Source organism: Carlito syrichta, unplaced genomic scaffold (genome assembly GCF_000164805.1).
Source record: "Carlito syrichta isolate Samal-C Ts95f unplaced genomic scaffold, Tarsius_syrichta-2.0.1 Scaffold308114, whole genome shotgun sequence".
Lineage (NCBI taxonomy): Eukaryota > Metazoa > Chordata > Mammalia > Primates > Tarsiidae > Carlito > Carlito syrichta.
The window spans coordinates 1103557-1119452 of record NW_007252210.1 but is presented as its reverse complement, the minus strand read 5'-3'; the positions used below and the strand labels follow the sequence as shown (position 1 = coordinate 1119452).

Sequence of the window (15896 nt, the reverse complement as noted above, 5' to 3'; positions counted from 1 at the left end):
ATGAACAAGACAGTTTCAGATGACGTGCAGAATTGTAAAGACAGTATGATAGAGTAACATGGCAGGGACTGCAGGGTGACACATCTTTAGACTGGTTGGTCAAAAAGTCCCCTCTGATGAGATGACATCTGATTAAGATCTGAGTACTATGCAGGCAGCTGATCCAGGATGCTGTGGGGGTAGAACAGTCAGGCAGAAGAAGCAAAAATGGCAAAGACTCTAAGGCAGTAATGAGCTGGGATATTAGGAAACAGCAAGGTCAGTGGCAATGTGGGCCACTGCTGTGTAGATGAAGCCAGAGAATTAGATAGGATCCCTTGCAGACCACAGTAAGGAGTTTGGGGGTTTTGCCTTCCCATTGCGACAGGAAACTACCCCAGTGTGCAAGTACGTCAGGGAATGCTCTGATCACATGAAATCATTTCTGGCTATTGTTTACTTTGTAGGGAGGCAAAGGTAGAAGCAAGAAAGCCAATTAGGAAGCTGTTGGAAGTCAGGCAAGAGAGGAAGAGATTTAGACTGGGATGGTGATAGTGGAAATGGAGAGAAAAGTATAGAATCAATTTATAATGTGGTGAGGTTTGTAGGGGCCAAGGTCCTTGGCTACCTAGAGGCTCTAACACCAGTGACATGAAGGAGATTAAAAGAATAAAAGGCATTTAAAGTGTATACACTGGAGCCTTCAGAATGAAGACCGAAACCACCAATGAGGTACAGAAGTACATAAACCATCTTGAGGCCACAGAAAGACTGTGGGCTCAGAGAATGGCCAAAAACAGGTTTTAGGAGCAAGATAGAATATGAGAGGGAGAAAGAAAGAGGCTTGTCTAGCAAATGTGGTCTTGTTATGTCGATGATACCTCACAGGTAGCAGCTCAGAGAAAATAGATTGTAAATTTCAGATCCATTTCAGATCTTTTAAGAATCTCAGTTCATCTTTTATAGATCTAGAGAATGGAAGGGCTGGCTGCATTAATGCAGATTCTCTACAGTTCTACAGATGTGAGTTTCCCCTACAAAAGACAGTTTTGAAGCGTTGCTTCAGAATATGTCAAAGAAATATATTTCTTCTTTTTTTTTTTTTTGAGTTGTAGTCTCACTCTGTCGCCCAGACTGGAGTGCAGTGGCCGCTTCTGGACATCGCAACTTTGCCTGCTGGGCTCCTGCGATCCTTCCGCCTCAGCCTTTCAAGTAGCTGGAACTACAGGCACACGCTACCACACCCGGCTAATTTTTTATTTATTTTAGAGATGAGGTTTTGCCAAGTTGCCCAGGCGGGTCTCGAACCGGAAAGAAATATATTTCAATGCCGGGCACAGTGCCTCACGCCTATAGACCCAGCACTTTGGGAGGCTGAGGTGAGAGGATTGCCTGAGCCCACGAGTTCAAGACCAGCCCGGGCAACTTGGCGAGACCTCATCTCTACAATAAATCAAAAAACTAGTTGGACATGGTGGCACGTGCCTGTAGTTCCAGCTACTTAGAAGGCTGAGATGGAAGGATTGCCTGAGCCCAGCAGGTCGAGGCTGCAGTGGCTGTGAGCGGGCCACTGCACTCCAGCCTGGGCGACAGAGACTCCTACTCAAAAACAGAGGGCAAACCCTTCAGGACCCCTCCCACTGTGGGAGCTTTTCTGTCCGCTCAATAAATTCTACTTTCAAAAAAAAAAGAAAGAAAGACAGAAAGAAATATATTTCGGGGTAGAAATGTTGGTTTCCTTCAGCGCCCCTGTTGAAACTTTTAAAAAGTTTCAGCCGGGCTCGTGGCTCAACCTGTAATCCCAGCACTTTGGGAGGTGGTGGTGAGTGGATTGCCTGAGCCCATGAGTTCGACACCCACTCGGGCAACTTGGCGAGACCTCTACAGTAAATCAAAAATTAGCCGGGCGTGGTAGCGCGTGCCTGTAGTTCCAGCTACTTATAAGGCTGAGGCAGAAGGATCACCAGAGCCCAGCAGGTCGAGGCTGTGGCGGTCGGAAGCGTGCCACTGCACTTCGGGCTCAGCAACAGAGTGAGACTACAACGTTAAAAAAAAAGAGTTTCACATATTAAAAGCCAAGCTGATAGCTTTGGAGAGATTTGGGTTAAAGATTGTTTGATAGAAATAGAGCAGGAAAAAAAAGGATAAACAGAAGAAAAAACTAAGTATATTGTCCCATATCCTGAGACTATCAGCTGAGTCCCATTCTAGGAGGTGGCATTGCAGATAGGCTAGGCCTTTATATATGATGCAAGTAAACAGATTTTTTTTTTTTAGTTAGAATCTCACTTTGTTGCCCATTCTAGCGTGCAGTGGCACGCTCATAGTCACACCAGCATTGGCCAGCCAGGCTCAGGCAATCCTTTGGTCTCAGCCTTCCAAGTAGCCAGAACTACAGGCACCCGCTCCCACACTCAGCTAATTTTTTGATATATTGTAGAGACGAGGTCTCACCAAGTTGCCCAGACTGGTCTCGAATCCCTGGGCTCAGGCAATCCTCTCACCTTGGCCTCCCAAAGTTCTGGGATTACAGGCTTGAGCCACCGTGCCCAGCCACAGATCTTTAACAAGAGGCTTTTTATATAGAAACAGAGGAAAAACAAAGTTTAATGTCTAAAGGAGTATACACATTAGTTTCTCTAGAATCTCTGAAGCATCCTCACATTGCAGTGGCAATCTGACAGATTTCCCTGTATTGTAATTCAAATGTGGTCAAATGAACTTTCTGAGAAGTCCATATATCAGCAGGCACTTAGGTTATTTATATGTAAGTTGTTACTTCTACTGAAGTTTGTTGTTTAGTTTTAGTTTGTGGGGCTTTAAGAAAAAAAACAATTTTAAGTCAGAAAAAAAGGAATGAAAATTTGAAACATAGCATGGAAACATATAGCCAGAAAAGAGTTCAGAATTCAATCCAAACTTCAGGCAAATGATACAAACTCAAAAACAATGAATAAAGTATCTAAAAGCAGGCATACTATAGTTGTTTTTTAAACATATTTTTTCTCTCTTCAGTCTCTCATGTCTACAAAAGACAAATTTACTTGCAAAATAACTTTTAGCCTTATTATAGCTGGCCTAATTATTTGCGTAAAGTGTAGGAAGAATAGTGATTAGACATATAGACTATTTTAAAATTGACATTGCTAGAACTTTCTTCATTGAGAATCTCAGATCAGACTTTCAAAAGCCTCTTGAGGTTAGCCAAGTCAAGGATATTTATTTGTGCCTGCAGACACCGGTATGAACTGGGTGAATTACTCTATTCTTAAGGTGCCAATATAACTTGAGATTCCTGGGACTGTCAGAAAGTGACATTCTTTAGTTACCATAGGTCAGGAACTTTATAAAGGAACTGCAACTGGGCGTGGGTGGCTCATACTTGTAATCCCAGCACTTTGGGAAGTGGAGGTGAGAGGATTGCCCGAGCTCAGGGGATCGAGACCAGCCTGAGCAACATAGCAAGACCTCATCTCTACTATAAATAAATAAAAAATTAGCCAGGCATGGAGGCACATTCATGTGATTCCAGCTACTTGACTGGATCGCCTGAGCCCAGCAGGTTGAAGCTGTGGCAGTTATGAGCATGCCAGGGTACTGCAGCCTGGGTGACAGAGCAAGACTCTGACTCAAAAAAAAAAAAAAGAAACTACATAGACAAGGTACCAGGCTAGTTTTTCCAAGGGCCTTTTTTTAAAAATCAGCTCTATAAAGCCAACCTCAATTCCTCAAAGCAGTCTTATCATATCTGAAAATAGCCCATTCCAGTCAGTCTGGTAATATAACCATTGTCCACAATTTTACAAATGAAAACATTCTTATTGAACTTATGCATATAACTACCTTGCCATAAATTAAGAATATTCACAAACTGGGCTCGGTGGGTCAGCCTGTAATCCCGCGCCTTTGGGAGGCTGAGGTGAGTGGATTGCCTGAACCTGCGTGTCCGAGACCCGCCTGGGCAGCGAGACCTCATCTTTACAATAAATCAAAAAAATCAGCCGGGCGTGGTAGCGCATGCCTGTAATTCCGGCTACTTGGAAGGCTGGGGCGGAAGGATGGCCAGAGCCCAGCAGGTCGAGGCTGCGGTGGCCGGGAGCGGCCACTGCACTCCAGTCTGGGCGACAGAGTGAGATTCCAACTTAAAAAAAAAAAAAAGAATATTCACAAATAATTTACGAATACTGAAGAAATCAGATAAAAGGAAGAAATATACTTCAAATTTTGATCACAAAAATATACTTTATCAGTTGTAAAGTCAAAATGACTCAGAAGAAAAATATATTTTCTTGACTAGAAAACAAAACATAAAAACAATCAGCAATGTTTCAAACAAAATGTCATTAAAAATTGTTTTAGTTCTCTATTAGCTCAATCCCATGCAATTAACTCTTGTTGTGCTTCATGTTGGGTTAGCAGTCCTCAAGAATATATCAGCTTTCTAATTACAGTCCTGAAAGTGTTTCCTTAGTCCAATGGTATGGTCTCTAAAGCTATAAGAAATTTGTATTTTAGAGTACTTGTAAGAGTCCTTTCAGTGAATTTCATTAAAGAGAAAATCGCCGGGCTCGGTGGCTCAGCCTGTAATCCCGCGCCTTTGGGAGGCTGAGGTGAGTGGATTGCCTGAGCCCCCGGGTTCGAGACCCGCCTGGGCAGCGAGACCTCATCTCTACAATAAATCAAAAATTAGCCGGGCGTGGTAGCAAGCACCTACAGTTCCGGCTACTCGGAAGGCTGAGGCAGAAGGATCGCCGGAGCCCAGCAGGTCGAGGCTGCGGTGGCCTGGAGCAGCCACTGCACTCCAGTCTGGGCGACAGAGTAAGACTCCAACTCAAAAAAAAAAAAAAAGAGAGAGAAAACCAATTTTGGACTGTAGCTAATTAGAAACTTCTTTATAAGGTCAAGTACAGCAGCTCACACCTATAACCCCAGCACTTTGGGAAACCAAGGCTGGATAATTGCTTGAGCCTAACAGTTTGAGACTAGCCTGGGGAATACTGTGAGACCTATCTATACAAAAAAATCAAAAAATTAGCCAGGCATAGTGGTGTGTACCTGTAGTACCAGCTATGTGAGAGGGTGAGATGGAAGGATGGCCTGAACCCAGGTGGTTAAGACTGAAGTGAGCAGTGATTGTGCCCACTGCATTCTGGCCTGGGAAACAGAGTGAGACTCTGACTCAAAACAAACAAACAAAAAAACCAAACAAAATAAACGTTCTTTTTGAGAAGATTCAAAGTAAAACAATAATTGTCGGTGGATGACAAAAGTCTTAGAATAGCCATGATTAAAGTCACAATTTTAACATGGAAACTTGGTTATTTCTGTGACATACAACAAATTTAACATTGTAATCATAATTATTACTAATTACATATACTAAGAATTTTAGAGATCTCATACAATTTTGGAACACATTCTACTGACAGGATATACATAGATAGCATGTGCTGGTAAACACAGGGAGGGTTGAAGAGTGCCTTGTAGGACCATCAAGATAGATGGTAACAAGGCTAACCAAGATGGAGAAAACTGTGAGAAAAACAGGATTTAGGAGTAGAAAACATCAAGAGATCTGACTTCTCTGTGTATGACAACATTACTTTGTCCTTGGGTAAGCTCATTTCCCAAAATGTGTATTAACCTTTTCTGTTCACTTATGGGACATTTTAACTTTAATATATCTCTCTACGTAGGATTAATTTTCTTCAGTCTGTGGTTGCTGAGCACCAGCAATTTGATGAGATGCTCCTCTCCTTTTCTGTCTGGATTAGGCGGTTTCTCAGTGAATTACAAACAACTTCTGAGATTAGCATAATGGATCATCAAGTGGCACTCACAAGGCACAAGGTAAATTGCATTGTTTTAAGACTAAGGAAGAATTTATTCATAGAAGAGAGTTCTTGATTTACAAAAGGATGCAACATTGAAAAATTTTAAAAACCATGGCAGCAATTAAACTTTTTATTCACATGAAAATGTTTTAATCATTGAATGTATATGCTCAGGCAATGTGTTATGCAGATAAAACCACTTCAAATGAAATTGGCAACCACCTTAGCAAATGATTTCTAGTGTAAAATGATAAGAATGTCCATTTTTGAAGCTTTCTAGTTTGTTTTATTTTAAGAAAACGAATACTGACTTTTAATACTTTAATGATATAGTTTTCCTGAATTACTATTTAGCTTGAAAGGGATTTAACATTCATGATTTACTTCCCTTATTTATAAATTTTGTATATGTAGGCATAAGGGGAACTTACTCTCTGCCCTCTAAATGTTCCATTCGAGTATATGACATAAACTGATGATAGACCAATTAACAGGAGAAAATGCATACAAATGTATTACGTGCATATGAACAAGAGTCCCACAAAGTATGAAACTCAAAGGAGGACCAGATAACTGAAATGTTTATACCGTACAGAAAGAAATAGGAACTGGGGTTTCTGAAGGCTAGTGGCAACAAGCTATGAAAGGAAGAGGGGAAGAAATGTGCTTTGAACAAACGCTGCCTTATTAGCAGATAAAGTCTCTCAGGTGGCAGCCCTCAGAAGCAGCCTGCGGTAAAAGTCTCCCTGAGCGAGGAACAGACCTTAAAGAACTTTTGCTTTGAGTTAATCTTCCGTGGTTGATGATTATATTTCCTCTGGAAGAAATTCTCTTAGTTAGATAAGGGAGTATCAGAGAAAACCTTTTCCTGCATTCGTTACTCCCTAAGTTGCTCTCAGTTTGAAGTCCAAAGCAGCAGATTTTAGGATATCATTTTCTGAGTACTAACACATAGCACCTATCCTGGCACCAAAAAATATTTAAAAATTAGATACTGATCAGCAAACATTGGAATAGTGGAGCTAGGCTACATAATATGTTTGTAACAATATTAAATAATGACATGTAATAATTACTGTGTTTATTATTCTATGCTGAGTTCACTAATTGACTTTGTAGAAGGGAAAAGCAAAATTCCTCCTATCTTCAGAACAGGAGGTAGTTTTACAACGTAAAGGAAGGTGGGGGCAGGGTATGGGAGAGAAGTTAGACTCCCACCCTCCTAAGAGAGGAAGAGGAAGATGACTTGCTATCTTCCTTGATGATTACATTTCAAAGGATGGTTCCCAAGTTTTTCAGAAAAACATTCCAGGGTCATAAACCTTGTCAGAGGCTTAGAAAGAGTTACATCTCAAAGGGATAGAGACTGAATTTACAATGACAAGTTTTCTAAAGTACTCTTAAATACTCTAAGGATAAGAAGGCGGATTGCTCCAGTCAGAAAGAAGTTGTCTAAAGTTTAGTAGTAAAGCTGATGGGAACCTTAAAGCCACTGTGGTCAAGATTAAGACAGGTGATACTTTTCTTTAATGGAAATATGCTAAGAGTGTTAGCAATTTTCTACTAGATTCTAAATATAATTTATTATAAGTTAGTCAAATGTTCTATACAGCATTCTCACATAAAACACAACTCTGGGCCAGGCTCAGTGGCTCAGCCTGTAATCCCGCACTTTGGGAGGCTGAGGCAAGTGGATTGCCTGAACCCGCAGGTTCAAGACCCACCTGGGCAACTTGGCGAGACCTCGTCTCTACAATAAATGAAAAATTAGCTGGGTGTGGTAGCACATGTATATCGTTCTGGCTACTTGGAAGACTGAGGTGGAAGGTTCAGGTTGAGGCTACAGTGACGGAGAGTGCCACTGCACTCCAGTCTGGGCAACAGAGTGAGATTCCAACTCAAAAAAACCCCAAAAAACCACAACTCTGATTTGGAACTTATTTCATGAAAAAGGATTTCTTCATAGATACAAACTGTTAGTAAAAAGAAATTAAACATTTAGAAGATTTATTTTAAAAGATATATATATATATATATATATACACACACACACACACACACACACACAGATGAATCTTTAAAAATTTTAAATTTTAAAAATTAAATATATAAAACATATGAAATATGTTTTTAAATTTACATATATTTACCTATAAATATTAGCATATATGTATCTTTCAAATCTTTCAATTTTTTTTTTTTTTTTTGAGTTGGAGTCTCCCGGCCACCGCAGCCTCGACCTGCTGGGCTCCGGTGATCCTTCTGCCTCAGCCTTCCAAGTAGCTGGAACTACAGGCGCACGCTACCATGCCCGGCTGATTTTTTGATTTATTGTAGAGATGAGGTCTCACCAAGTTGCCCAGGCGGGTCTCGAACCCGCTGGCTAAGGCAATCCACTCACCTCGGTCTCCCAAGGTGCAGGATTACAGGCTGAGCCACCGAGCCCGGCTAAATCTGTCCAATTTTAAATTTACATTTAAAAAATATACATATTCATCTTTAAGAGTCTTCCAAATTTTTTCTTTTAACTGACAATTTCTGTCCACAAAGAAATTCTTTTCCACAGAATTAATGATGTAGTTCCCAAATCAGAGATGCATTTTGTGTGAACTATATAGATGAGCAAAATGGGAAATTTTACGAATGTTTCTCAAAAGATTCACTGTAGATGGCCTTTGAATACTACACTATCTGTGGCACTTAGAATATATCCTGACATCACAAATCCTGTTGTATGTCTATGTCATAAACTGCAATGTATCTGAGGAATCAACCACTCTCCCTTCCCTTCCAGGACCACGCAGCAGAAATAGGGAGCAAAAAGGGCGAACTGCAGAGTCTGCAGGGTCACTTAGAAAAGCTGTGTTCTCTGGGCAGAGCCGAGGACCTCCACCTCGTCCAGGGCAAGACAGAGGACTGCTTCCAGCTGTTTGAGGAGGCCAGCCAGGTCGTGGAGAGACGCCAGTTTGCCCTGGCCCAGTTGGCAGAATTCCTCCAAAGCCATGCCTCTCTGTCCGGGGTTCTCCACCGGCTGAGGCAAACCGTGGAAGCAACCAACAGCATGAATAAGAAACAGTCTGATTTGTTAGAAAAGGACCTAAACAGTGCTATTCAAGATGCCAAAGCATTAGAATCTGCTGCCATCAACCTTGATGGCATTCTTACCAAGGCCCAATACTATCTGAAAAGTGGGAGCTCTGAGCAAAGGACTTCCTGCAGAGCCACAGCAGATCAGCTCTGTGCAGAGTTAGAGAGGATCCAGAACCTTCTGGGAACCAAGCAGAGTGAGGCAGATGCCCTGGCAGTATTGAAAAAAGCATTCCAAGACCAGAAAGAGGAGTTGCTGAAAAGCATTGAGGACATTGAAGAAAGGACTGACAAGGAGCGATTGAAAGAACCCACACGTCAAGCTCTTCAGCAGAGGTAAAGGAAACTGTCGTAGCAAGTTGTCTCTTTTATTTTGTATTTCTTCTGGAACTAACCTCTGTGATACATTTTAATAGTAACATATTTAGCCACTTCTTTTTTTTTTTAACATTTTGAAGATAAAATCAATAACTCATTTGACACAGAAAGTTCTAAAAATTTCTTTGTCTTTCTTAAGGATTTCTCTAAAGATATAAGAATTTCTCTAAAGATATGAGCCAGTCTGATATCTTATTTACAAGAAAGCATATGGGTCATATTATCTATTTTTAAGCAGTTTTTACTGATAGGAGAAGGTGTCCTTCTTCGGTAATACAAATGGAGGTAGAGAAGGAGAGCAATCCTAGTACATTTGTTGAGCTAGTGGTTTAAAAAAAAACAGAAGAGAATTAAAAATAAAAAAATAAATAATAATAAAAAAAATAAAAATAAAAATTTCTCCCTAGTGGCTAGTAGCCCCTTGGTAAGGATTGGAGCAAGCTCATTATGAAATCCAGCAACTGAGTTTGCCAACTCATCCTAGAAAAAGTGCTCCATACCTCATTGCTGAATACCACTATGTACCTTGAAGTACTCCCCTTGCGAGGGAAGCTATGCACTGAAGCCAGCGCCTAGTCTACCTGTCAAAGCAATTTTGGAAATCTTTCTGGAATGGCCATCAGAGCCATCGTTGTATCAACCTTGATGTCCTGAATGTCATCAAATGTCTTCCTTGCTTGCAATACTTCCTTTATCTTCGGGTAAAGAAAAAAGTCACTGGGGGCCACATCAGGTGAGTAGGGAGGGTGTTCCAACACAATTTTTTATACAGTGCTGCCAAGGTAAGCTCACAGTGGCAAGTTCACCAACTTCATTGTCAGACCTCCACAAATAACGACGGCAACTCTGATGGCCTTTCCAGAAAAAGAGTTCCAAAATTGTTTTGACAGGTGGGCTAGACACTGGTGTCAGTGCACAGCTTCCTAAGGGGAGTACTTCAAAGGTGACTGTAGTGATATTCAGCAAGGAGGTATGGAGCAATTCTTCCAGCATGGTTCATGAACCTAATTTTCGGACCTCTTAGTCCAAAGGAGATGACAGATGTTGGAAGAGTAAAAATGACATGATATAAGTTCTCTTTAGAGAGGAACTTAGGAAGGTGATAAGCAGCCATTTGAGCTCTGTGTTCATTTAAAGTGAAACCAAGCAGCTTGGGCAAATTGTTCTTCCAGACACTTTTAACTATTTGCTTAGAGGTATGGAGAAGGCAGAGAGGTGAGTTTTCTTTTCTTTCTTTCATTCTATTTTTTATAAACCTTTGTGCTGAGAGCTGACTTTCAACAGATCACCGAGGGAGCTGCTCAGCTACATACGAAATGCCAATCCAGAAGAAGGTGGTTTGCAAATGGTTTAGCACCAGTTTCCTCAGGAGCATGCAGTGTGTGATGGGGAAGGGGCGGCTCCCTTTTTGGTCAGGCCTTGTGACCTAGGATGAGAGGTTGTTCTCACAGAACCTGCTATTTGAGGCAAGGAGTCTTCAAGGCTAAAGGAGGCTGTGACAGAGCCTTTCCATATTGTTCCACAGAATCCTGGGCAGGATTCTGACTTAGAGGCATTTAGTCATCCCACAGATGGCAGCTTTACCCATTGTCTTCTCAGCCAAGTACAAACACCAAGTGAGAAGTGGGTTTTAAGTAAAGTTGGGGTTTTGTCAGTTGAGCTCCATAGAGAAGCAAAGGGGTCAAAAATCAGTTCCCTTGGTAAATTCGACAAGTCAGTGTTTCCCTAATACTATAGGCTTCTTTTCAACCTTCTTTTTCCTTCTTAATAGAACCTTCTCCCCACTCATGTTCTCAGGGCCGCTTTCTCTTCTATTTTTTCAGGTGGCAAAGAAAAGGTTGAAATGCATTCATTGCAAGGTATCCATGACTGATAAAGATTATGTTTTCCCTGTGGAGACCATTGTCATTCATTTTCTTTTAATGAGAATCCAACATTAAGCCGAGGCTTTAATTAGATGAAGGTAGTATTAATTAACAGGGCTACAAACTGGGCTCCTGAGTTTACATCTTTTATGGGTGTGACAAGCTATCTTATTAGTCTAACAATAAATTTACAAAAGGTAATGAGATTTGGGAAGAACAAAAAGCCTCCAGAGTAAAAAGAGAACAAGGAAATCAGTAGTCCATTGGTGCGTCCAGGATGCCGTGGTCCTTCCTCTCTGGCCAGCTCAGGCTAAGCAGACAGGAAATTTAAAAATTACTGGTGAAGAAGGCCCAGGCTGAGCTCAAAAGTCCTGTTAGTATTCCCAACACTGAACTCACCAAAGTCACATATAGGCTACAGAAAATGTTGCATTGAATTGATGGACTTATTGAATTCAAGCCATAGTAACACTTCACTGTGCTACCTTGGGCAAATCGCCTCTCTTCTTATAAGGTAGGAATAATGATGAGGCCCGCACCCAGCCACTTTGTCTTGGGAATCACATGGAATAATCATGTATACTCACTTTATAAATGCTACAGCCATATACCAAACTCTAAGAATGAAAGAGCTAATGACTGCCACTATGTGGCTACCTTTTACAAATACTCAAATATTAATACAGTAGGGACAAAAATGATTATTTTCTCTTCAGTAATGGAGGTAATTTAAGTTTAACAAATATCTATATTTTGAGTCGTGGTCTTACTCTTTCATCTAACCTGGAGTGCAGTGGCACAATCATGGCTCTCCTCAACCCTGATCTCCTAGGCTTGGGCAATCCTCTTGCTTCAGCCTCCTGAGTAGCTCGGATTACTGGTGCACACCACTGTGCCTGGCTAATTTTTTTTTATTTTCTGTAGAGACGAGGTCTCTCTATGTTGCCCAGGCTGGTCTCGAACTCCTGGCCTCAAGTGATCCTACACCTCGGTCTCCCAAAGTGCTGGGATCATAGGCACGAGCCACTGCACTTTCCTCAAAATATATATTTTTGTAGAGCTTTGTAAAGCAACTTTGATTTTTGAATGAAACAATTTTGATCCTTAATTATTATTATTTATGTGAATTGAGCCTTATGGCTCAGAAGCATTTTTTACCAATGATCTTGAAGTAAGTATTCACCTACTTGGCCTACAATGTTAACCTTAGTCTTAAAAGTCTTACATCATCAGAGCAAAGTAGAAAGATATTACAGACTTAGTAGAAGGCTACAGTGAATAAAAAGAATGACTTTTAATGTTTTCTGAGCTACATTCTGGGGTATTTTGCAAAATTAACTCTAAGCCCATATTTATCAATTGACATACATTAATTAATTTGCTGTGTACGTTCTTCTAGCCATCTATATATGTACTTTATAGAGTCATTGTATGCTTATGGAAAGGAAATATTAGTTCACTATCTTTAGTAAATTAACAATAAAATAACATTTTAATTTACAGATTGAGAGTATTTAATCAACTAGAAGATGAGCTAAACTCCCATGAGCATGAACTATGTTGGTTGAAAGACAAAGCTAAGCAAATTGCCCAGAAAGATGTAACTTTTGCACCTCAAGTTGACAGAGAGATAAACCGCTTGGAAGTCACCTGGGATGATATCAAAAGGCTAATTCATGAAAAGTAAGTTTAAAAATACCTCCTAGTTTTTGTTTTTACTTATACTTATTTTGTGATATTGGATCATTGCCTATGGATTTGTGTTAATATGCTCAAGACCTGAATATCTTTTCCCATTTCAGATATTGTGTTGTTTTAATAACATTAAAAATTTAGTTAGTCCTACAGAACATTATTGAAGATGTTGTCTTGAGATAACAGTTATACACAATGCTTAAAAGCAGGACTTGCCAACAGTTATGAACTGCTACCATGAGAGCCTTAACCTCTGATTTTCCTTTTTGTTTTATTGTACTAGTTTGTAATTGAGGTATAATTCAAATACAGTAAAATTCACCCTTTTTAGTATTCTATCACATTTCACAGTGAAAGTCCCACCACCTGAAAAAATTATCTCCTCTTTCTCCCTCACCCCCAGTCCCTGGGAAATCAGTGATCAGTTTTCTTCATCTATTGTCTTGTTTTTTATCTGACTCACATAAAAATCGAATCATATAAAATGCGACCTTTTGAGTCTCGCTCTTTTTTTTTAGCTGAATATATGTTGCCATGTGTATCAATAGTTCACTTTTTTAATAACTGAATATTCCGTTGAATGAGTGTACCACAGTTTATTGATTCACCAGTTGATGGACAATTAGGTTCTTTCCAGTTTGGATATTTTAAATAAGGCATTTATAGGTATCAGCATTCAAGTTTTTGAATTTACATAAATTTTTATTTCATTTGGGTAAAAAAATCTACAAGTAGAATTCTGGGTTGTATAATAAAATATATGTTTAACTGTATAACAAACTGCCAAATGATTTTCCAATATGGTTGCATCATTTTGCACTCATACCACCTATGTATGTAACTCAGGTGCTTCACATTATTTCCAGCACTTGATACTGTAAAGTTTTTGTTTATTTGCTTGTTTGATATTCTGTTAGATATGTTGAGACATCTCATTGTATTTTAATTTGTATTTTTCTTATGACTGATATTGAGCATATTTTGATAGTTTATTTGCCATCTGTATATTTTCTTTAATAAAGTAACTGTTCAAATCGACCCTTTTTGGACGGATTTTTTGAGTTGGAGTCTCACTCTGTTGCCCAGGCTGGAGTGCAGTGCTGCTCCCGGCCACCGCAGCCTCAACCTGCTGGGCTCCAGTGATCCTTCCGCCTCAGCCTTCCAAGTAGCTGGAACTACAGGCACAGAACTACTATCACACCCGGCTGATTTTTTTATTTATTGTAGATGAGGTGTCGCCAAGTTGCCTAGGCAGGTCTTGAACCCGTGGGCTCAGGCAATCCACTTACCTCAGCCTCCCAAGGCACGGAATTACAGGCTGAGCCACCGAGCCCGGCTTGGATGGATTTTTTTAAACTAAGATCTTTTTATATTAATAAAAACCTGAATTAAAATCCTCACAGAATTTTTGTAGAAATGGACAAACTGATTCTAAAGTGTATATGTAAAAGCAAAAGACCTACTAGAATAGCCAGTACAGTTTTGAAACAGAATTGAAGGACTCACGCTGGCTGGTTTCAGTTTGGTACAGTCTAAAGGATAAAGAGGTAGGCCAATGAAACCAATGGATCATACAGAAATTGACCCACACATTCTTGTATATGGTAAATTGCTTTTTGACTAAGATACCAAGGCAATGTGATGGGGAAAATATAGAGTTTCCTTTTTTTTTTTTTGAGTTGGAGCCTCACTCTGTCATCCAGACTAGAGTTCAGTGGCCACTCCCGGCCACCGCAGCCTCGACCTGCTGGGCTCCGGTGATCCTTCCGCTCAGCCTTCCAAGTAGCTGGAACTACAGGCGCGCGCTACCACGCCCGGCTAATTTTTTTGATTTTTTGTAGAGATGAGGTCTCGCCAAGTTGCCCAGGTGGGTCTCATACCCGCAGGCTCAGGCAACCCACTCACCTCAGCCTCCCAAAGCGCTGGGATTACAGGCTGAGCCACCGAGCACAGCTTAGACTTTTCAATAAATGGTGCTGAAACATTTAGACACGCATATGCATTTAAAAAAATGAACTTCGATCCATATCTTATATCATATACAAAGGTCATTTAAACAAAATTGAGTGTACATTATATAATGTAGATCATTAATGTAGGCTTTTATAATTTAATAATGTGCACAAACATTATTTTATGTTATCAAATATTCTTCTCAGAGGAAGCACAATGTTATATTTTAAGAATTTATCAGAATTTACTCAATTATTGAGCAATTTTAAACATTTAGACTATTTCTATTTTTTTCTCCTATTATAAATGCTAATGTGAAGAATATAATTTTTCTTAAATGTTGGTGCACACATTTCTGTTTCTTTGGAAAAATTTCTAGATGTAAACTGCTTGCTCAAAGACCTTTTACTGTCTGAACAAAAACTGTCTTCCTATTTTGCCAATTTTCAGGGAAGTCATATTCAATGAAAACATGTTTACATTTGAGATGAAAGAGAAAATCTCATGTAATTAATGATTGAGTAGTATTCTTGTTTGTTTTGTGTTTTGTTTTATTATTGTTTTCTTTCCCCCAAGATACACCATTGCGGGGCGGGGGGGGGGGGTCCTGCTCCTGCCGGGTGTGGGATTTCCTGAAGGAGAGACGGACCAGGCGAAAGAAGGAACTTACGATGAAATGATTTACTTGAACACCTGCTTACAGGACAGATGTCATTTAATGTTAGTTAACAGAAAGCTTTTATACCATTCATAAAGGGGCAAGACAAAGAAAATTCCTTCACGTACATTATTTTTTTAAAAGTTACCACCATCTAGTGGTCTTAGTAGCAACAAACAAGCCAAAACACTATCAACTTTCAGTCAATGAGTCTTATTCATAAAGCCAAAAATGATAGTTTTAGTCCAAAGTCCCGAATTACGGTCCTTGAAATGTCTCAAGAAAGTTTCCAAGTGCACATTTCTCCATGTATCAGGAGTTTTCTCTCTGGGGCTTCTATGACCTTCAAAGCTTCATAATTACCTTTGTTGTCCAGGTGTCTTTGTTATTTTTCTCTTATCCTGCAGTGTTTATTTCTAAAGAAAACTTGAAAGAAGTTTTTAGTGA

General features: G+C 39.9%; 1 protein-coding gene across 1 annotated transcript in view; it reads left to right on the top strand.

Annotated features, from left to right (window-relative positions):
- SYNE1 (spectrin repeat containing nuclear envelope protein 1) overlaps nt 1–15896 on the top strand; it is a 391665-nt gene that overhangs the window by 87336 nt on the left and 288433 nt on the right. Inside the window, exons 34-36 of the mRNA XM_021716025.1 lie at nt 5676–5829; nt 8608–9236; nt 12647–12826. Coding sequence (XP_021571700.1) covers nt 5676–5829; nt 8608–9236; nt 12647–12826 — 963 coding nt within the window. The remainder of the gene's footprint in view (nt 1–5675; nt 5830–8607; nt 9237–12646; nt 12827–15896) is intronic.